The sequence below is a fragment of the Perognathus longimembris genome, chromosome 18 (assembly GCF_023159225.1).
Source record: "Perognathus longimembris pacificus isolate PPM17 chromosome 18, ASM2315922v1, whole genome shotgun sequence".
NCBI classification, from domain to species: domain Eukaryota; kingdom Metazoa; phylum Chordata; class Mammalia; order Rodentia; family Heteromyidae; genus Perognathus; species Perognathus longimembris.
The window spans coordinates 6,455,098-6,475,445 of record NC_063178.1 but is presented as its reverse complement, the minus strand read 5'-3'; the positions used below and the strand labels follow the sequence as shown (position 1 = coordinate 6,475,445).

The following is a 20,348-nucleotide window of genomic DNA, read 5'->3' as shown; positions in this document are numbered from 1 at the left end:
CATATTAAGCTTTTGAGGGTGGTTTTAACATTCTCAAAGACCACTCTACTGTAAAAAGTTTGATTATTAGTATAATATTAATTACACTTAATCAGGTTTCTTTTTCTTTTTTTCTTTTTTCCAGTCCTGGGGCTTGAACTCAGGGCCTGAGCACTGTCCCTGGCTTCTTTTTGCTCAAGGCTAGCACTCTGCCACTTGAGCCACAGCGCCACTTCCAGCCTTTTCTGTATATGTGGTGCTGAGGAATCAAACCCAGGATGACTTCATGTATGCTAGGCAAGCACTCAGGCCACATTCCCAGCCCCTTAAAATGTATTTGTCTTTTCTTTTTTGGTACTGGGGATCAAACCCAAGTGCTTTGCCACTGAGCTACATCCTACATCCCACACCATTTTTTTTCTTCTTGACTATGTTCAAGATTATGCAATTTTATATTCAAGATTATACAATTTTTAGTAGAATCAGTTCAAAGTTTATACAGTGATACTGTTTTGCTATGTTTCTTGAGTACTAGAGGTTGAATTCCCTCTCAGGCATCCTGGGCAAGCACTCTAACACTGAGCTACACCTCCAGCCCTATATGGTGACTTTTTATGAGATCTATATAAATTTTATGACTACCGTTCTAGCGCTTCATCAAACTGGATTTTTAAGTTTGTACCCTGGCATTTAACTATGAAGATTTAATAAAGTGGCTACATCAAACCTCCTACTGTATCCCACCAAATGCCTCTGGCACAGATAAACAGACTTCCATAAAGGTGAAGTAGGTTTCCTCAATTGAACAAACTAAACCTCAAGTGTTAAGGGCTTAGATATTCCTCCTCCTAATGAGGGAGCAGGTGTACATCACAGGTTCTAAACAGGGTTTATTTCACCATGCCAAGGAACAGACTACAGACAATTAAGGAGGGATTTAGCTCTCCAATTAAGTGTCATTAAATCTTATTATGGTAAAACAGGAAGTATACCCTAAACACATTTTTTATGATAAAAGCAGTAATTAAAAAAAATTTAAACCAAAAAATCCAATTGAGTAATAAAGGCAAAAGTGAGTTCTTTCAAAAAGCTAATAATAAGATAATCTTTTAGCAAGAAAATAGGATAAAATAAAGACGTGAACAAAGAACTATAACCACAGATACAGGGAAGATTTATAAAATTATATATTAGCAGAAACAATTTATACAAATACATTTTCAATTATGAAAATAGGAGTCCACATAGATGAGCAAATTGGTAATAACCATTATTTGAATAAAACAATAATAATAAAAGCTCTATCCTTTCTTCCTAAAGACCAGTTTCAGAGATTTATTGTTCTACGTAGCAAATTATCAGAACACAAAAGTTTGGCAATGCATTCGGTTAAGTAACTTTAGGAGACAAAATTAAAAGAAAGAAAACACTATTTGCACCCTCTCTTTTTGAAGAGCATTCAAATGATATCTGGGCCAATGTCCTGAACACAAGGTTTCAAACACTGTCTCTGTCTTCCTTAAAATAATTGTGGACACTGTCACCTTTCATTTTTTTTCTAGAGTGGGCTAGTTATTGATATACTGGAGATGCTACACAGAGCATACCCATTTTTATAATGAAGATTTTGAACACAAGACTATTCTTATGAAGACACACCTGTAGTAAGCCTTTTTGAGTTACCACCCATCTCAGATTCTGTAACATTAACACTTGGTCCATACCTTTGCTTGGTGGTACTGAGGATTGAAATCAGAGCCTCCAGCTCAGGCTCTAGCACCTGAGTCACATACACTTCCAGCCCCCCTTTTTCTTTTAATACCATCTCAAGGGAACCCAGTGGGTACTCAGATGACAAAACGACACATTTGCGTAAACCTTACCATTCTAATTTCCTTTCTAGGGGAGAACAAATGGTTTACTTAAGAAATTTCAAACAGACAAGTTATGATGAAGAAAAACTTGAGTTTGGTTCTGGTGGCTCAAGCCTGAGATCTGTGGGTAGGGATTTGAAGCCAGTGCAGGCAGGAAAGCCCTTGAGATTCTTATCTCCAGTTTACAAAAAAGGAGCTGGAAGTAGAGTTGTGGCTTGGTGGTAGGGCGAAAATCAGAGACAAGCTCCCAAGTTCTGGTTTCAAGCACCAGGAATGGCACACGCGCACACGCACGCACACACGCACGCACAACTTGAGAAATTTCACTTTTCAATCAATCCTTGTTCCCAATGTCCTGGTGACACGCCACCATCTGACAACTACTATGGGTGCAGGGGTCCATCTATTGATTTTCACATTCCCTATGCATAATAATCCCAATTTGCTGCCAAATGACCCTCTCTGTGGACAGACTGTTGGACACTGTTTGGAGCATGTGTGTTTGGGTGTATTGTTCCTTAGCTTTACTAAAAGTTCTAGGCTGACATCTACTCCTTGAGCCACAACTCCACTTTCCCCGCCCCCCCCCACTTTTTTTGGGGGGGGGTGTCTCACAGACTCTTATTAGGCCCAAACTGGGCTTTGAACCGCCAATCCTCAGGGATCTCAGCCTGCTGAGTAGCTAGGATTGCAGGTGTGAGCCACTGAAGCCCGGCAGGCAGGACGCTTAATAAAGAAAACAAAAAGAATCACTTGCTGCCTGGGTCTCTGGAGTAGCGAGCCGCATTCAAGAACTCTTTGGGCTAAGAAACCCCCACGTAGAACTCATTATCCATCTCCCCCAGGGTCCAGGCGCCCCGCCCGAGGGCGCAAACTTCTCTCCAAGCACCCGGCCGCTTCTCCCTACAATCAGGGATGTGGGGGGGTGGGGTGTCTGTGGGTGGGTGTGAATTTCGCAGCTCCGTTTGCACTGGCACTCGGATCAAATGCCCTGGCAGATGGGGAAACTGAGTCTGGCCCGAGATGCGGAGCGGGGGTCGAGTCCCTCGCAACGCCGCCGAACCTGACAAAGCGCCTGGGCCCACGCGAGCCCTCGCGCCCCACTCTTCCCGCCACGCAGCGTCCCCACAACCGCCCCGGCGGAGCCCGCACCCCCCGCCCCGCCCGCGAGCCCCGCGCCGCCCTGCCCTCCCCTCCCCTCCCCGCGGGGCGCCCCGGCGGCACCCGTGATGGCGGTGCGGGGGGAGAGAGCGAGGGAGGGAGGGCTTCACCTGTGCCAATCACCGCCGAGTTCTGCTCGTGGGCTTCCCCAGCCAGAACATTCCTTCCGTCCGTCCCCGCGTGGCGTGGCGTGGCGTGGCGGCCAGCGGGCGAGAGAGGCCCCACCGTCCGCGCTCCTCCTCGCGTGCCACCTGGCGCCGCGGCCCCCCCCCGCCTCCTCCTCAAGAGAACCAACCCGGGTCCCCCGCGGCCACACCGGAAGGAGCGCCAGCCACCGGAAGTAAAACCTGGCGGCGGGGGAGGAGGAGGAGGAGGAGGGGCGGGGGTGGGCGGCGCTGCTGCAAAAGAAAGTGAAAACGGAAGTGCCGCGTCTCCCGGCTCGGAGACGGGAGGAGCCAATCAGCAGGGCGAGCCCGCCGGCGGCGTCTACGTCACGCTGGTGGTGTCCCCTCTGCGCAGGCGCAAGGCCTCAGCTCGCTCCGGATTGGACGGCTGAAGCCGGCGGCGCCTGCGGCTTGGCCCCGCGACGGGACGACGCCGTAAAGAGCGCTGGCGGTGTTGTTGCCATTTGCTTTAGTTTACCGGAGTTGAGATCCGTGCGTGTTACGTGGCGTCGCTTTCCGAGGGAGACTCCGGAAGTTGAAAGGTCACCCGTCAATCACCATTGCCTCGGTGAACCGGCGGAAAGCCGGGAGTTGTGGCCCACGGGGTCGTGGAGGAGACAGTGATCCCTCCGGGCGAAGGGACTTTGGGGGTGGGGGGTGGGGAAGTGGCCTGGTGGGTGAAGGGTTGATTGGCCACACACCCCCAACCTATTGCCCCAGGCGCATACAGACCCCGGGCAGAAACCTCAAGTCTGAACCCACCGAAGCCTAGTTGTAAACAACACCCCTTGTGGGCCCCAGGAGGAGCCGCCAGCTTCCTGGGCCTCTGACCTAAGCCTGATCCCAAATTCACACACACCCCCCCCCCCAGCACAACCTCCAATCCCGTGGGAAGGGCTGTGCCTCTTGCAGCTCCTCAACCAACTGGTGGAGTCAGGCCTGTTCCTTTGCCTTTCTCCTCCCTTTTCCTAACGGTGGGGCTGTTGCTAGAAAGTTGGTTTGGGGGCCGATAAGGTGCTATCTATGTTAACAGGAAGCCCACAAAGCATCCTTTTAAATAACAATACTGATGGGGTAGTAACCTGATAGTGGGGGTTTCTACACCACTAGGAAGTAATTGCCCACTTGACCTTTTGTGCATCTGATTAATGGCTGTTTTCATATGGAACCGGAGTTTTGTATAAAGCTCTGGGTTTAGCTACTCAGGAGGCTGAGATCTGGGGATCGCGGTTCAAAGCCAGCCCGCTGGGTAGTGGTACAACATTAGCCCTGAGCAAAAAAAGCTCAGGGACAGCACCCAAGCCTGAGTTCAAGCCCCATGACTGAAAGAAAAACTGGGTCTCCTCTCCCTGCAGATCTGAACTTTCTGGCACTAGCCTGTTGGGTCTAAACAGTGATCTCCATCTTTGCTAGTCTGTGTTGACATAACAGTAGAGGTTAGCCTTGTTGAGAAAACCTGAGAGTGAAAGACCCCGAATACCTGCCCCTCCCACAAAAATAGCTAAAGCTCATGTCTATAATCCTAGTAGCTACTCAAGTGGCTGAGATCTAAGGATTGAGGTTCAAAGTCAACCTCGGCTGGAAAGTCCATGAGACTCTTATTGCCAATCAGAAAAAGCTGTAAGGGGCATTGTAGCTCAAGTGGTAGACCAATAGCCTCGATCAAAAATGCTCAGGGGGGGCTGGGGATATAGCCTAGTGGCAAGAGTGCCTGCTTTCGGGTATACGAGGCCCTAGGTTCGATTCCCCAGCACCACATATACAGAAAACGGCCAGAAGCGGCGCTGTGGCTCAAGTGGCAGAGTGCTAGCCTTGAGCGGGAAGAAGCCAGGGACAGTGCTCAGGCCCTGAGTCCAACCAAGGCCCAGGACTGGCCAAAAAAAAAAAAAATGCTCAGGGACAGCACCCAGGCCCTGGAATCAAGCTTCAGGACCGCCCCTCCCCACGCCCCCAAAAAAAGAAAGAAAACGATTTCTGCAGTGTACATTATGGCATAAAGTCAGAATGGTGTTACGGTTCTGAGATAATACAGTGAATGCACTGCTCAAAATGGAGCAAAGCCACAGTGAGTTTCAATAAATAATACCATTAAAAAAATACAGTGAATGCCGCTGTATTGTTATTCCTGCTTGCTGGAGGCCACCCCCACTGGGACTTCACAAGTGGTTAGAGACAGAACACACCCATCCATCCCACCAGTAGCCACGCATTAGCAATAAAACCCTACTAAAACAGCCTCCGTAGTTCCCCTGATCAAGTTAATGATAAACCAGTAGCTTTTCTCCAGTATTCATCTTGGCAGGTGGTGCAGAATTGATAAGCCTTATGTTTGATTGTCGAAGAAGAAAGGGCTGTTGTGAACCCGGGAGAAATTGATTCTTCCTAGCTAAGTAATAGCGTTGGACGCCTTTTCCAGAGCGTGATCAGTGCAAAGCCACGGGAGTGAGTCGGCAGGGCGTGTTTGCATGTGGACACAACACCTTTGCACACCCAGCGTGTTTTGCACACGGATGCTGGCCTTACCAGGACGATTTGCAGGCATCATCATCATCATCATGCCTACACACATGCTTACACACATTCTGCACACGCGCGTACCGCACAGCCCTCGGCCGGGTCGACCCACCGCAGAAGCGAAGGCGTGGAGGTGGGGGGTAGGGGGGGAAGCTAGCCGACGCCCCGGGCACCCGCCGCACGCCTGCACGCGGGGAACTACAACTCCCGGCAGCCCGCGCGGCCGGCCCCGCCCAGGGGCGCGGCTCGGCCGGGCCGGCTCGGCTCGCCGCTCGGGGTCCTGGCGCCGCCGGGAGTCGCGGGGCCACGCCGGCGACCCGCATGGAGCCCCGCGCGGCGGACGGTTACTTCTTGGGCGACGTGGGTAGGTGCGAGGCCGGCGGCGGGGAGAGGGGCCCGCGGCGCGCTCGGCTCCCAGGGCCGGTTGGGTCGGCGGGGCTGCGCGCTGGGGGGGGGGGGGGGGTCCCCGAGCCGCACCTCGGGTCCCCCGGGCGCGTGTCGGGGTCGTCGCCCTCCCTCCCCACCCCCCCCCCGGGGGCGGAGGCTGAGCTGGGCGATCTCCGCACGGCCCCCGGGGGGGGTGCGGGGGGGGGTGCCGGGTCACCGGGCAACCCGACGGCTGCGGCCCCGGTGTGCGCTCCGGAATGACACCCCGCCAGCCAGCACCCCCAAGTCATCTCAGCCCTGCAGGCGCTCTTACTTGACCTTTTGGGGAGCCCTGGAACACCGTGGAGTAGGGTGCACACCGACATGCCTAGGGAGAAAGCAACCTGTTCCTGTTGAACGGGGCCGAAGGGGTTAAACCGCAGAAGTATCCAGAAGGCTAGGAACTCAAGTTTGTTGTTGTTGTTTCACGGAGGCGAATTTAAAAAAAAAAAAAAAAAAAAAAAAAAAAGGGTCCTAAGTTAGGGGCTGGGAAGATGGCCTAGTGGCAACAGTGCTCGCCTTGCATGCATGAAGCCCTGGGTTCGATTCCCCAGCAACACATGTATAGAAAACGGCCAGAAGTGGTGCTGTGGATCAAGTGGCAAAGTGCTAGCCTTGAGCACAAAGAAGCCAGGGACGGTGCTCAGGCCCTGAGTCCAAGCCCCAGGAATGGCCAAAAAAAAAAAAAAAAGTCCTATGTTAGGAGTTTAGTTGAAGGGAGATATGGCAGAGATATTTCAGTTGATTTTTTAAAACAACCCCCTGCAGGTGATCAGAGTCATTTATTTAATGCGGGTGTCTTCCTAGGCAGCAGGGACTTTGACCCTGACTGTGTGATCTGTGTTTGATTGGTTCAAGAGACCATGCAATAAATAGCTAACCAGTGAGACTTGTTGAAGCACACATTTTATTTTGCTCAGGTAGAGTTCAATAGCGTGACGTGACTTCCAAGTGTATTTTTCTCATAATTTGTCCAAGAACTATCTGGGGACATAAAGCAGGTTCTAAAACTATGGATGCTCAACTTTAGAGACTTGTGGTTATTTTTGACATCGCCTTTTTTTTTTTATTCAATACATTTCACTAAAAATACATTCTGCTGACACTCTTATTTCCAAGCCTAACCGTGTTGGATCCAAAACAATAGTTATATGAGTGGAAGTGGAGGCTTTACTCATTTTAACATTCTGATTGATCTCTCCTATATTTGTGACACTTAATGCCTCACAGAGGTAATGATTGAAGTCTTAGGACCTTTTCACTCAGTCACATGTCTTTTTCTCAAGCTCCCCATGTATTCTTGAACTCCTCCGACATCTCTCATTTCCATACTCACTTGGTTTTTGTTTTGTTTGTGTGGACTTATTCTCTCCTTACTCTTCATTTGATGCAGTCTTTGGGGAAAGGACTAAAAAGATTCTCATTTCTAAACTGAAATGCCCTCAACTCTGTTCATCCTCCACTTCTGTGGGGGGGGGGAGGGGGGATGCGGAGAGTGTCCAAAATAAAGCCTTACTCCAGGACACAGTATTCCAGGGCATCTTTTACAGGGTAGAGAGCTACTTACAGTGTGAAGCTTATCCTAAAAGAGGAATTAAAAAAGACCCTGTTCACAAACCAGAAAAGTCCCTTACGTTTAAGAGAGATGTCAAAGGAAGCAGTATTAAGTTTTAAAAACAATGAGCACTTTTTAAAAAAAATTATTTTTCAGTGGTAGTGGGTCTTGAACTTGGCCCGGGTGCTGTCCCTGAGCTCTTCAGCTCAAGACTAGTGCACTTGAACCACAGCACCACTTCTGATTTTCTCGTGGTAAATTGGAGATTAGCATCTCATGGACTTTCTCCTGCTGGGGCTGGCTCTGAACCATGATCCTCAGATCTCAGCCTCCTGAGTAGCTAGGATTACAGGTGTGAGCCACTGGAGCCCAAATAAAACACTGATCACTTTTACGGGGGAAACATTAACTTATTTTCTCCATGAAACGGCCCTGGGAGATGTTACCTCATTTCATAAGAAAACTGAGGCATTGGTGATTTAAAATCCATCTCTAAAGTTCTCATCCAAAATGGAGAAGACAAGCCAGGTGTAGTGATTCATGCTTGTAATTCCAGCACTTGTCAGGATGGGGCAGAGGGATGCAGAATTCAAAGCCAGCTAAGTAGGATGCCCAGTCTCACAAAACAAGAAGGGAGGGAGGGAGGGAGAGAGGGAGGAAGGAAGGGACATTGATCAGGATACATTGTTGTTGACATGTGTGGAAATGTCCCAATGGAACATCCCTCCCCTCCTTGTACAACTAATGTATGCTAATAAAATTAAGAGAGAAAGGGGAAAGAAAGGACAGTTTGTTCTGAGGCAAAGTCCAGGCTCAGTGCGCTCTGTGGTTGGCACTTGAGATGGAGGAGGAAGGTGCCTCTTGGGGTGGTTAGAAGCATGGGCGGGCGTAGCATACTGGATGGGGACTGGGGAGGAAAGGTAGGAGGTTAAGTAGGGGTCCTTATCCCTGAAGGACACATCCCTCATTCCTTAGGTAACAGCCTCTGTTCTTAGTTTTCTCCACTTCTTAGGAGATGTATTTGTAACTTCTTTTCGGTCTTTCAGTTTCAAGTTTTCTGTTCCACTTTCTTTTTTTTTTTCTCACTCTTACCAGGTTTTGTCTGCTTTGCCCCTTAAACGAAGGAAAACGTAAGTTTTCACTTCCGTCCGGTGTATTTTCAAACCACAGTATGTCATTTGATCCCCAGTTTACGGACACAGAATATTTTGTGGGCTTTCTAATTAAAAAAACAACAACAGTTGAAAAGACATGGTTGAAAGATCTCTAAAAGGAGCAACACCAAACTTTTAAGTGTTCCTAAAAATAAAAATAAAGACATATATATATATTTTTTTCCCTCTTTGGGAATTCAGGTGACTGATTATTCATCATCATAAAGGGAACAGATAGGAGACAAAGAGATGATCTATTTTTGCTGTCCAGTTCTGAGAGTATCAATTACAAAGGATTTTTTTCCCCTTTTTCTTTTAAACCCTAGGGCTGCCCTGGGGTTTTGAATTCAGGGTCTCTTTGTTACTAGGCAGATTCTCTACCATTTGAGCCACATATACCCCCTAGCTCTTTTTGCCTTAGTTATTTCTTGGGAAGTCCTAGCATTTCCCCCCCTGGGGTCAGCCTCAGATTGTGATCCTTCCAGTCAAGGCTCTGGAGCAGCTGGGTGACTGGCAGGTCCAGCAATTGTAATGGACTTCTAAGGTCTTTTGCAGCTCTGAGATTCATCGTTACGGGCACAAACCTTAGCATTCTGAGGACTCTAAGCTTTTCCCTGAGAGAGAAAGATGAGTCTATTGAGAACCCTTAGAAAAACCTTCAGCTTCCCACTTCCTGTTCCTAGTTGGTCATAGTTCTTTTTCTGACAAGTATGGCTGTCCCCGTCCCTCTTCCTACAGTGATTGGACATGTTGAGCGCTCTCTCTTCTCATTCCAAGAGTGTTTGTTGGAGTGCTTTTGGGAAAGCGCTTATTTTAGAGTCTGAAGATTGTTTTCAATTCCAAGATGACATCTGCAGGGCGGACCTACCTGAAATTCCCTTTGATGACTTACTCTGCTATGTGGGAGTCCATCTTAGACCTTTGGCCCTGGGTCAGAGCCACACCTGGGTCAGCTTTGTCCTTGGTGGGTTTGAAAGCACTCTTTGCTGTAGTGGTTTCCGGGGGGTTTTCTCTGTTCTTCAGTGGGCAGGGCCTGGTTTGGCCAGCTCTGTTCTCCCAGTTCTCTGGGAGGTTAGCTAGGTCTGGGCTGAACAGCCACTACGAGGGCTCAAAGGGCAGGACATGGTCCTCTGGAATGACTAAGTGGGATGCTGGCGAACTGGCTCTCTGGAGATTAAAGAGGAAAAAAATAGGAAATCACTTGTTTCCCCTACTTGATATCAGTGACCACATCAAAGCTGTCTGGCTAGCAGAATTCCTGGTGCTTTAGCAGCGTGCTGTGTGGAGCTGGCTGTGGTAAACCAAGTACAAAGAACGCAGATTCTGTCTCAGAGGCCCAGGAAATGAGCAGGTGAGCTGGCCAGGAGCATCTAGCTAGTAGGACTGCAATACAGTATGTGTGTTGGGGGGGTGGAGGGGGGTGGGGCTCCTTACAGAACCGAGACAGAAAACTGGTTCAAGAGCTCCAATTAGGACCCACAGAAGTACTAATAGTAGCTGGGCCCTGGTGGCTCACACCTACAATCCTAACTACTCAGGAGGCTGAGATCTGGAGCTCACAGTTTAAAGCCAGTCTGGGTAGACAAATCCGTGAGACTCTGATCTCCAAAATCAGCAGAAAGCTAGAGGTGTGACTCAAGTATCAGAGCACCGGCCCTGAGCGAAATACGGCCCTGAGTTTATGCCACAATACTGCCTCCTCAAAAAAAACAAACAACCCAAGTACTAATAGTATTAGTAGTAATCCTATAATAGTTATAACATCTGTCAGTTACCGTTTGCAATTAGCAAGGCACTGTGTAAAATAGTATCCAGGCATTAGTTCATTTAGCCTTCTCAGTTTCCACCTTGGGAGACTGGAATTTTGTGAGGATGGATTGATTCTAGTGGCAGAGCTATTTGTAGGTGACGGAGACACGATCTGAACTCATGAGCTGGGCGATGTTTGAGGCTGGTCTGCTGTGTACGTCGGCTCCCTCCGGGAAGACTGGTGCCGAGAGTTGGTTGAAGAACTCAAATGAAGGCTTTTCAGTCTCAAGCGTCAGGGCTTGATCCTAGTCAGGGCCTGGCCTTCACGCGTGAAGGTCTGGAAGGGAGCCAGAAAGGTCCGTGGGGAAGTGGATGCAGAGATGATAAGGTCCTGTGGGCAGAGGAGTGGTGGGATCAGCTGCCGTTCCATTTTGCAGTTAGTGAGCAGTGGATGTGTCGGCGATGCCCAGAAAGCCTTCCCGTTCTGAGGCTAAAGATTCTGCTTAGCCATCTCTTAGCTCAGGCATCCAAGTAGCAAGTGAACGCAGGAAAGCACGTACATATGGAGGCGGCAAGAGCGGCCTGGCGTCAGCTGCAAAGTTCTGAACCACAAATCGCCAAATGCATTGCTGTCCAAGCCTCCTGGGGTGTGCCCAGACCGTGTGTCCATAGCCACGTCTGGGCTCGGGTCACTGTCTAGGACTAGGTAGGCCTGTAAGGGGCTGAAGGAGTTCGGTCAGGGCCGGGGCAGAACCAGCCTCAGGGGCAGGCCCTTCAGTCTGGTGAGCAGAAGACGCTTCTGGGAAGCACTTCATTCAGATCCCTGCGTGTCTGGTGAATGCCGGAGTTGGAGGGGGCCTGGGTGATAGATACCTTAGCAGAAAGGCTGAGAAGAGTATAGATCCGCCATTGGTAGAGATAGGGTTTAGGAAAGGGCCTGGGTGGGCGGATGGCACACTTGGAGGCTTCCTGAAAGAGCAGCCGCTCCACTAGATCTTGGTAGATGAGGATGTACCAACTCCCAGCGGACTCACTTGGCAGGAGGGAGGAGGGTGGGGATGGGGGCCGAGGAAGGACCTTGTGATGCCCTGTGATCCTATTGGCTTCAGTGTCATTGTAGCTGGGCATGGTGGGGTGGTAAGCAGGGACATTGGAAACAGGTTGGGACCGTGTCATGGTGTCATGGTGCGCTCTGGGCCTCGCCTGCAGATTTCTCCTGGAGATTTGCTGGGGGACTTTGAGCTGCTCCCACTTGACCAACTTGTTATTGAGTTGCATTGGGGGAGGAGGAGGGAGCTGGTGAGAGGAGCCTAATTATGTAAGGCAAGGATTTAGGGGGTGGAACTGTGGTCCCAGAGGGGAACTTACTAGAACAGTACACCATCTGGGGTTTCCAGAGGGCATGCTGTCAGGGAGGTAGTGAGCACTAGAATTGGGGAGGGAAAACATCTAGTTAACAACGGGGGCTCCAGAACAAGGGATGAAAACAGCCTGTAGTCAGGCCTGGCCAGTCAGACTACAAATTGGTCACCAGAGTGCACTCAGTCTTTGTGGATAGATTTAAAGTCACACCTTGGGGTTTTGCTCTCCCAACACCCACCTTCAAGTGCTACTTAGCTCTCTCAGTGGCACATAGGTTATTGTCTTTTGTTGTTCTTGTTTTTCTGTGAGTCGTGGAGCTTGAACTCAGGGCCTGGGCATTGTCTCTGAGCTTTTGCACTCAGGTAGCGCTCTATCACTTTGAGCCACAGTGCCACTTCCGGGGTTTTGGTGGTTAATTGGAGATAAGAGCCTTACAGGCTTTCCTGCCTGAGCCGGCTTCAAACCGTAGCTAGGATTACACGGGTGAGCCCAGTAGTGCCCAGCAGGTTATTGTTCTTTACCTAGGAATGACAAACTTGTGGAGACTGTACAGCAGTCAGAGGTGTGGGTGTAGAACTGCAGGGGGTCAGTGATGAGCTAGCTGCAGGTACCTGCAGAGCCCAGCCTCCGTGTGGGCAGTGGCGAGGAACGGAGTCCTGGATGTGAGCAGTTCTCTTGCATACCAGGCTGAGAAGTTTGGACTCCACCCTCCAGGCACCGGGGATGGCTGGTGGATCTTAATAAGCGAGTTGGGGCCAATTATATGATCACTACGCGTGTCCATTGCACCTGGGTGGAAGAGGCGATGTCGTAGCAGGAGCTTGGTTTCCCCTGCAGGTTTCTGGGTGGAACGTACCCCAGTGCACGAGGCTGCCCAGAGGGGCGAGAGCCTACAGCTGCAGCAGCTGATTGAGAACGGCGCCTGCGTTAACCAGGTCACGGTGGACTCCATCACCCCCCTGCACGCGGCCAGTCTGCAGGGCCAGGCACAGTGCGTCCAGCTGTTGCTGGCCGCTGGTGCTCAGGTGAGTGACCCCGGCCACCCCCCCCCCCCCCCCCCCCGCTTGGCTTGCAGCTGCGGGAGTGGATAGGGCGACCTCTAGAGGGAGGAAAGAGAAATGGCTTGGGATTTGCCTTTGTACGATGTACGAACACATGAAAGGGGGCACCTTTGGGAAACTGCTAAGGAAAGGCAGACGGATTGCAGACCATGGGTGCTGAAAGGCCAGGGAGACCGCTGTGGCTGGTGGCGGACCAGGAGGAGGCACAGGGCCGGGAAGGGCTCATGGCTGGGGCAGTTTTCCTGGTGGCAGTGTTCCCCGCTTTATGTTCTGCAGTGAGGCAGGCCAGCCACATGCCAGGCACAGCCTCTCTCTGGGACGGGAGCTGGTGTATGCTGAGTAGCTGCTGCTTTGGCTCAAAGACTAGGCTTCTGGGATGGCTAAGTGGGGTTTTGGCTAACCCAGCTTTCTGGAGGTGGGGGCGGACAGCAAGGAACACAATCAAAATTCTGACTTTGGTTCTTTCCCTAGGACACATATGCCATGGCTCGTTTTCGGTTGCCAGTGATTTCTAGAATCTCTGGCTGCTCAGAGCCAAACAGCACACCCTGGGTAACTTTTCTGTGTGCCATTACTGGGCTTGAACTCAGTGCCTGGGCACTGTCCCTGAGCTCTTTTACTCAGGGCTAGCGCTCTACCACTTTGAGCCACAGCTTCCCTTCTAGTTTTCTATGGTTAATTGGAAATAAGAGTCTCACAGACTTTCTCGCACTAGCTGGCTGTGAAGCAGGGTCTTCAGAGCTCAGCCTCCGCAGGAGCTACAATTACAGACGTGAGCCACCAGCGCCTGGACTGTAGGGTGCTCTTAACTGGCTTTTTTTTTTTCATTCAGAGCTAACTGCTTGAGCCACACCTCCACTTCTTGCTGGTTAATTGAAAACAAAGAGTTTCGTGGACTTTTCCGCTCAGGCTGGTTTTGAAACATGGTCCTCAGAGTCAGCCTTCTGAGTAGACTATAGGCAGGAGCCGCGGATACCCTGCCCCACTGCGTATCTGACCAGGAGTGCAGCTCTGCTCTCGGGTTCCTTGCGTGGGAAAGAGGTAGAAGTGACGTGCCGTCTCCTCTTCCCAGAAGCCGGGAACGGGGCAGGTTTCAGCATGTACCCACACAGGACGGCTTCAAAGTGGAATTTGCCAGCCTGGGGGAATTGCCTTTTTCTGCCCTATGATTTTCGTACTAGATGAGGCTTGTGAAGGCAGCCTTGGGTGCTCCTTTTAAGCTGAGGAGTGAGTTGAACCCCATCTTTATGCCCTCCTTCCCAGCTTGCCACCCCGGGTCCTCCTTTGGTGCCCTCTGCTCAGCAGTCGTTGGACGTGGTGGTGAGGGCGAGGCTGAGCTTGGGCTGCCAGGGAGGACAGAACATCAGAAGGGAGCCTTCCATTCTTAAGGATCGTGATTGCTCCCCGCGCCCCCAAGCTGCACGTGGGGTTCCCTTTGAACTCCTTGGCGGGGTGCCTCAGCACGTCATAGCAAACTGGCGCTTGTACGAAGTTCTCCTTGCGGAGCCGAGCCTGTGAAGATGAGAGTGTTGCATGGCCTTCCTCCCACCCTTTACCATCTGCTCTTTTCCCTTGAGGTGGACGCCCGCAACATCGATGGCAGCACCCCTCTCTGTGATGCCTGCGCCTCGGGAAGCGTCGAGTGTGTGAAGCTCTTGCTGTCCTACGGGGCGAAGGTCAACCCCCCTCTGTACACAGCGTCCCCGCTGCACGAGGCCTGCATGAGCGGTGAGCCGCTGCGTTAGGAAGCGCTGGCAGCACACAGGGCCCGGCGGGGGGTGTTGGCATGGAAAGAGGGGAGCCGGGCGCTGGCGGCTCACGCCTGTCATCCTAGCTACTCGGGAAGCTGGAGATCTGAGGATCACAGTTCACAGCCAGCCCTGGCAGGAACCGTCCTTGAGACTCTTTGTCTCCAATGAACCACCAGAAGGCCGGAAGTGGCGCTGTGGCTCAAAGTGGTAAAGCACTCGCCTTGAGCAAAAGAGCTCAGGGACAGTGGCCAGGCCCCGAGTTCAAGCCCCACCACCCACAAAAAGCTAAAAAAGAAAGAAATGAAGGATTTGGGAGAGGGATCAGTAGGCTTTGACAGGGACAGAGGTGCAAAAAGAGGAGGGGCAAAAATGACTCAGGTTCCGATGAAACAGAACAGAAGACCCAGAAATAAACTCACCTCACTACAGCCAATTGATTTTTGACAAAGGAGCCCCCCCTCCCACAAAAAAATAAACACCCCCAAAAAACCATGATGGAGAAAAGACAGTATTTTCAGCAAGTGATGCTGGACAAGGATTCCAGCAGGCACAGGTCATTCCCACGGGCTGAACTCCTCGACGTGGAGCAGGGGCCACCTTACAGGGGAAGGAAGGGCTGGAGTCTCCCTTCCCCACGCGTCCCCTCGTGGGGCCCCAGGTCGCTGGTTCTCAGCAAGAGGGTGGATGTGGCCTGTTCCTCAGGAAAGGACTGCATCTCCTGCCTTCCCCAGGGCCGTGTAGGGCTGTCACCCGCTCCCTAGACTGGGCCGTGTCGTCACTTCTCCCTTCCGTTTCTGGTCCCCGAGCAGTCAGTTCCAGTGGCCCGTTTGGCCACGCATAGCATTTCCAGTGAACAGACGCCTGAACACTGCCCTCCCTTTCCATTTACCTTAAGGGAGTTCTGAATGTGTGAGGCTTCTTATCGACATGGGGGCCAACCTGGAAGCACACGACTGCCACTTTGGGACCCCTCTGCACGTTGCCTGCGCCCGGGAGCACCTGGACTGTGTCAAAGTGCTGCTCAACGCAGGTGCGTGGGGGTTCACCCGAGCTGCTGCTGCCTGTGGGGGTTGCTTACCTGGATCGCTGTTTACCTGCACGAATGGCTTACCTGTACTATGGCTGGCAAACAGCTGACCAGGACAGACAGACAGGTGATGTTTGATGCAGTCTCACTCACTTAGCAGGAAAACAGACCTTACAAAAGACTTAGTACAAGTTGGGCACTGTTGGCTCACGCCTGTCATCCTAGCTACTCAGGGAGGCTGAGATCTGAGGATCACAGTTCAAAGCCAGCCAGGCAGGAAAGTCTGTGAGACTTTAATTTCCAATTAACCACCAGAAAACTGGAAGTGATGCTGTGGCTCAAAGAGGTAGAGTGTAGCCTTGAGTGAAAAAGGCAGCGCCCAGACTCTGAGTTCAAGCCCCAGGACTGACAGAAAAAAACAAAAAAAGACAGTATAAAGAGAACCCTGAGGTGGGAAGATTTGTACACATTCAGGACAGATGCAGTCTTTCTTTCCCCCCCCCCCCCCAAATACTTTTGAGCCTTAATTAGTCGAATCTGTGAATACAGAACTCAGGGACAGGGAAGGCTGACTGTAGTGCAGAAACCAGGTCCAACTGGGGAAAACAGCGGAGGACGTTTGTAGGTTCAGGTAACAGAGGTGGGAAGCCCACCTTTACCTCATGGCTCAGCACCGTCACAGAGCCCTCCATGCTTTGAATGTTGCAGTTCTGCTTCACTCGATGTGAGCTGTTCCGCAGGACAGTGGTCAGATGGTTACAGCCGATTCAGGCTTCACATCCAGACCCTTGGGACTGGAGGCACGACCCAGGTGATAGAGCACCAGGCCCGTGAGCGAGAAGTGTCCGATAACAAGTTCGAATCACAATCTTGGACCAAAAAAAAAAAAAAATCCAAACACTCCACTGGGTGCTAGTGGCTTATGCCTATCATCCTAGCTACTTCCGCGTGTGATCTTTAGCACACTGCTCCAGTCTGGGCCAGTTTTTGTCTTGGCTCCAAGCTCTGTGGGTGATACCTGTTCTCTCTGCCTGGACCTCCAGGGGCCAATGTGAATGCGGCCAAACTTCATGAGACTGCCCTTCACCACGCGGCCAAGGTCAAGAACGTTGACCTCATCGAGATGCTCATTGAGTTCGGAGGCAACATCTATGCCCGGGACAACAGGGGAAAGAAGCCGTCAGACTACACGTGGAGCAGCAGCGCCCCCGCCAAGTGCTTTGAGCACTACGAGAGTGAGTTAGGCTCCTGCGTCCGTCCGCCCAGCTGCCCCCCCCCTCAACTTGGGCCCCCCCGGTTTGCCAGTTCTCCTGGAACTTCCTAGGATGGCTTAGTGTTTAGCCCCAAGCGCCTGCCTTTTGCCACTAGTACGTACATTGGAATACGTCATGGTGGGAGCCGCCTTGTATATTTGAAGGGCTCTTCTTGGGTTCCCCGTGGCCCTCAGTCTCAGCATCACAGGAGCAAGGAGACCTCATGTCGAGAACAGCAGGCAGCCGCCGCCGCCACCTGCGCCAGCACCAGCTTTCCACCGGTGCCTCGTTTGGCTGGATGTCTGACAAGTGGTGCTCCCCGCCATAGATGCGTTTCTCTGGCTCCTAAAACCAAACAAAAACACCTAAAAGCCGTGAAACCCACAAAATGACATTCCCGTGGACATCCCAGGAATTCTATTTCCTGTTCTTCCCTCCTCCAATCCCGGCTGTCCTTTCTGGTGACGTTCCAGAGGTCACATCCCGGCCCCATCCTAAGTCTAGGGTAAAGGGAAGTGTTCTTGTTTTTTTTCCAGTTCTACCCTCATGCTCACCAGCTTGTAGCACGTTGTGCTCCTTCCTAAAACGAATTTCCTTTTCTTGTTGATCCCTTTTTCCAGAGACGCCTCTGACCTTGTCACAGCTCTGCAGGGTGAGCCTGCGGAAGGCAACCGGAGTCCGAGGGCTGGAGAAAATCGCCAAGTTAAACATCCCTCCCCGGCTCGTCGACTACCTTTCCTACAACTGAGCCGCAGGAAGGGAGGCGGGAAGACTGATCCCTCGCCTGGCCCTCGGGAGGCCTGAGTTCTGGGTCGCTCTGGTGCATGTGACCCTGTGCTGTTTCTCTGGAGCTGATGGCTGTCGCTCCAGCACAGGCATAACCACTGTCTTCTTCTTTCCACCGACTTCCCCCGAAGGAATGGTCAGGACAGAGGTGAAGGAGCCAGGCTGGAGACTGAGGGGTATGGCTGTTGAGCTTTGTGTGTCTGGGCGGCATGCTGTAGGAATAGGAGGTCCCAGTGGCGTGGCGTCTGGGATGGCCACACGGCAGACATCTTACTATCTAGGCACCCTTTCTGAGGTACCAGTTGGCACTTCCTAAGACCTACCTGCATTCTGGTGTCTCCATCACTCAGGAGCTTTATATGGGTCATAATGAGGAAGGCCCAGGCTTTGTTTTCCTGCTACTAGAAGTATTTCTCCAGTATTAGCTCTCAGCTCTGACAAAGTTATGTAGGATATATATATGTATGTGTATATACATATGTAGGATATATACATATATACTGTATATACTGTAATACTAAGATTTGTAAATGAGTGCATAGTCATTTCCAATGTAAAGGGCTATCAGAAGACTCTTTAGGGCTTGCTTTTCATCTGTTTCTACAGTTACCAAATTAATTCTTCACCATCCTTTTTTTTCCTTTTAATTCCTTCAAGCTATAAAAGAAGTAGAAGAGGTTGGCAGTACACAGTGGGCGTTAACATGCAACTCTCCACTCATTTCTCAGATGGTTAAGAACATTTAACATGCAAGGTATTGATTGATTCAAGGCTTGGATCTGAACCGGAATGAGGTTCATCAGCCAGGAAAAGGAAGGAAGAGGAAATGTTTTGCAGTGTCTCCTTTTCAAATACTTTTTCTTTTTTTTCCTTTTTCAGGTCATGGGGCTTGAACTCTGGGCCTGGGCGCTATCCCTGAGCTCTTCAGCTCAATGCTAGGGCTCTACCACTTGAGCCACAGAATTATTTCCATGCAGTATCTTCTTGTAGTCATAAAACCATGTCTTTCTCCCTTACAGACCACAGATGAGATATAATAAGTCCTGTATTCAGACTGCATTTGCCTGACTAACATTCTGTATCTTATTTTTAAAACATACGTATAGCAGGGAGTTAGAAGATTTTGCGTAATTATTCATCTTCTACTGGGAAGAAAATTCACTCCCTTTCCATTGTAATCTTAGATCTAAGCTCTGAAAAAAAAAGAATGTTCGTGCATGTAATAATATTTTTAAAAAGTATTGGTCTGCCTCTCTCTTTTTTTTTGTAATAGCAACTTGACTCTAACAATGAAATCAGATACCATCGCTATCCAATATATCTCTTAGTAAAGTATGAGATCCCCTCATTCTTACTGCTCAATAAAAGTCATTAAATGGATTCCATCCTGGTATTTATGTGGCCCTTTTATTATTAGGCTCAGAAACACTGGGACAGACTTCTCCCAGCGTTGTGAGAGAGGTCATTTCCTTTCAAGGTGCCAGATGAGGAACAGTTTTAGGTCTTTCTCTGTTCTTAAGCAGGGCCTTGATGATTGAGGGACGTCTTTGATCCTTTGGGCCCGAGTTGTCACAGCTGGAAAAAACTGAGATAACAGGTCAGATGTAGATCATTGAAAAGATCTTGACCAACTTTCCACTTCAGGTGAGAAAATGATTTCCCACAAACCTCATAGATGTTCATGAGGTCCAAGTTAGGTGAGTCATGGATCCTTTGGGAAGTATAAAGTATCCCCCAAGTAGAAAAGTTATGTGGTTGACTATTGAATGGGTTTGTTAACGGTTGTAGATCTTATGCCTGTGTAAACTGTTCTCTCCCCGTGTTGGCCTGCTGCTGTTTCTTTCAGAAGTATTATTGTCAAAACACCTCCCAGTTAACGTTTTGAAACTCAGTGTGCAGTTGACAGAGTTGGAGAAGGCCTTTTCAACATACACAATAAGTAACAGATAATCAAGACATAAAAAGATCTTGTCAACCATTAAGGAAAGGCTAATACCTGGGCACTCAGGAGGCTGAAGCGGGAGGATCATGAATTTGAGGCAGCTTGTGCTACATTGTGAGGAAGAGGTCGAGGAGAAGGAGGAGGAGAGAAGAGAAGAGGAAAATGGGAAGAAGGAAACAAGCAAAGGAAACAAAAAATAGTATTATCCATGTATTTCAGTATTTAACTTTTTCATGAAAATTTAATGCAGAGAGGAACAGCACTGGGGAAAATGTCTTTTTAAAAAAAAATCTGTAAAAGCATTATTAAACTCAATGCTGCTCAAAAAGTCTTTTCATCCTTGCAATGTTGGTACCTTTTTTGAGGTCTACTCTTAGGTAAACCAGACCTTAAAAACCCTAGATTAGCCAGGCACCAGTGGCTCACGCTTGAAATCCTAGCTACTCAGGAGGCTGAGATCTGAGGATCGCAGCTAGAAGCCAGCCCAGGCAGAAAAGTCCCTGTGAGACTCTTTTTTTTTTGTTTTTGTTTTTGTCCAGTCCTGGGCCTTGGACTCAGGGCCTGAGCACTGTCCCTGGCTTCTTTTTGCT

General features: G+C 50.2%; 2 protein-coding genes across 2 annotated transcripts in view; one reads left to right on the top strand and one right to left on the bottom strand.

Annotated features, from left to right (window-relative positions):
• Positions 1 to 5,732, bottom strand: part of Tasor2 (transcription activation suppressor family member 2) — a 55,137-nt gene extending 49,405 nt beyond the window's left edge. The window contains exons 1-2 of the mRNA XM_048368010.1: positions 5,702 to 5,732; positions 2,029 to 2,179 (exon numbers count right to left, since the gene is read on the bottom strand). Of these exons, the coding sequence (XP_048223967.1) occupies positions 2,029 to 2,179; positions 5,702 to 5,732 (182 nt within the window). The remainder of the gene's footprint in view (positions 1 to 2,028; positions 2,180 to 5,701) is intronic.
• A 222-nt stretch (positions 5,733 to 5,954) lies between these two features.
• Positions 5,955 to 19,196, top strand: Asb13 (ankyrin repeat and SOCS box containing 13). The gene is made up of 6 exons (XM_048367751.1): positions 5,955 to 6,056; positions 12,776 to 12,963; positions 14,577 to 14,727; positions 15,646 to 15,780; positions 16,821 to 17,012; positions 17,651 to 19,196. Exons 1-6 carry the CDS (start codon positions 6,014 to 6,016, stop codon positions 17,776 to 17,778), a joined length of 837 nt encoding a protein of 278 aa, XP_048223708.1. The 5' UTR covers positions 5,955 to 6,013; the 3' UTR covers positions 17,779 to 19,196.
• Positions 19,197 to 20,348: the final 1,152 nt, after the last annotated feature.

Excerpts from the sequence above, each read along its gene's own strand:
- Asb13 (XM_048367751.1), top strand. The coding sequence starts at position 6,014 with ATGGAGCCCCGCGCGGCGGACGGTTACTTCTTGGGCGACGTGG. Across the intron at positions 6,057-12,775 it reads TTACTTCTTGGGCGACGTGG|GTTTCTGGGTGGAACGTACC; the intron begins GTAGGTGCGAGG and ends TTTCCCCTGCAG. Across the intron at positions 17,013-17,650 it reads GTGCTTTGAGCACTACGAGA|AGACGCCTCTGACCTTGTCA; the intron begins GTGAGTTAGGCT and ends CCCTTTTTCCAG.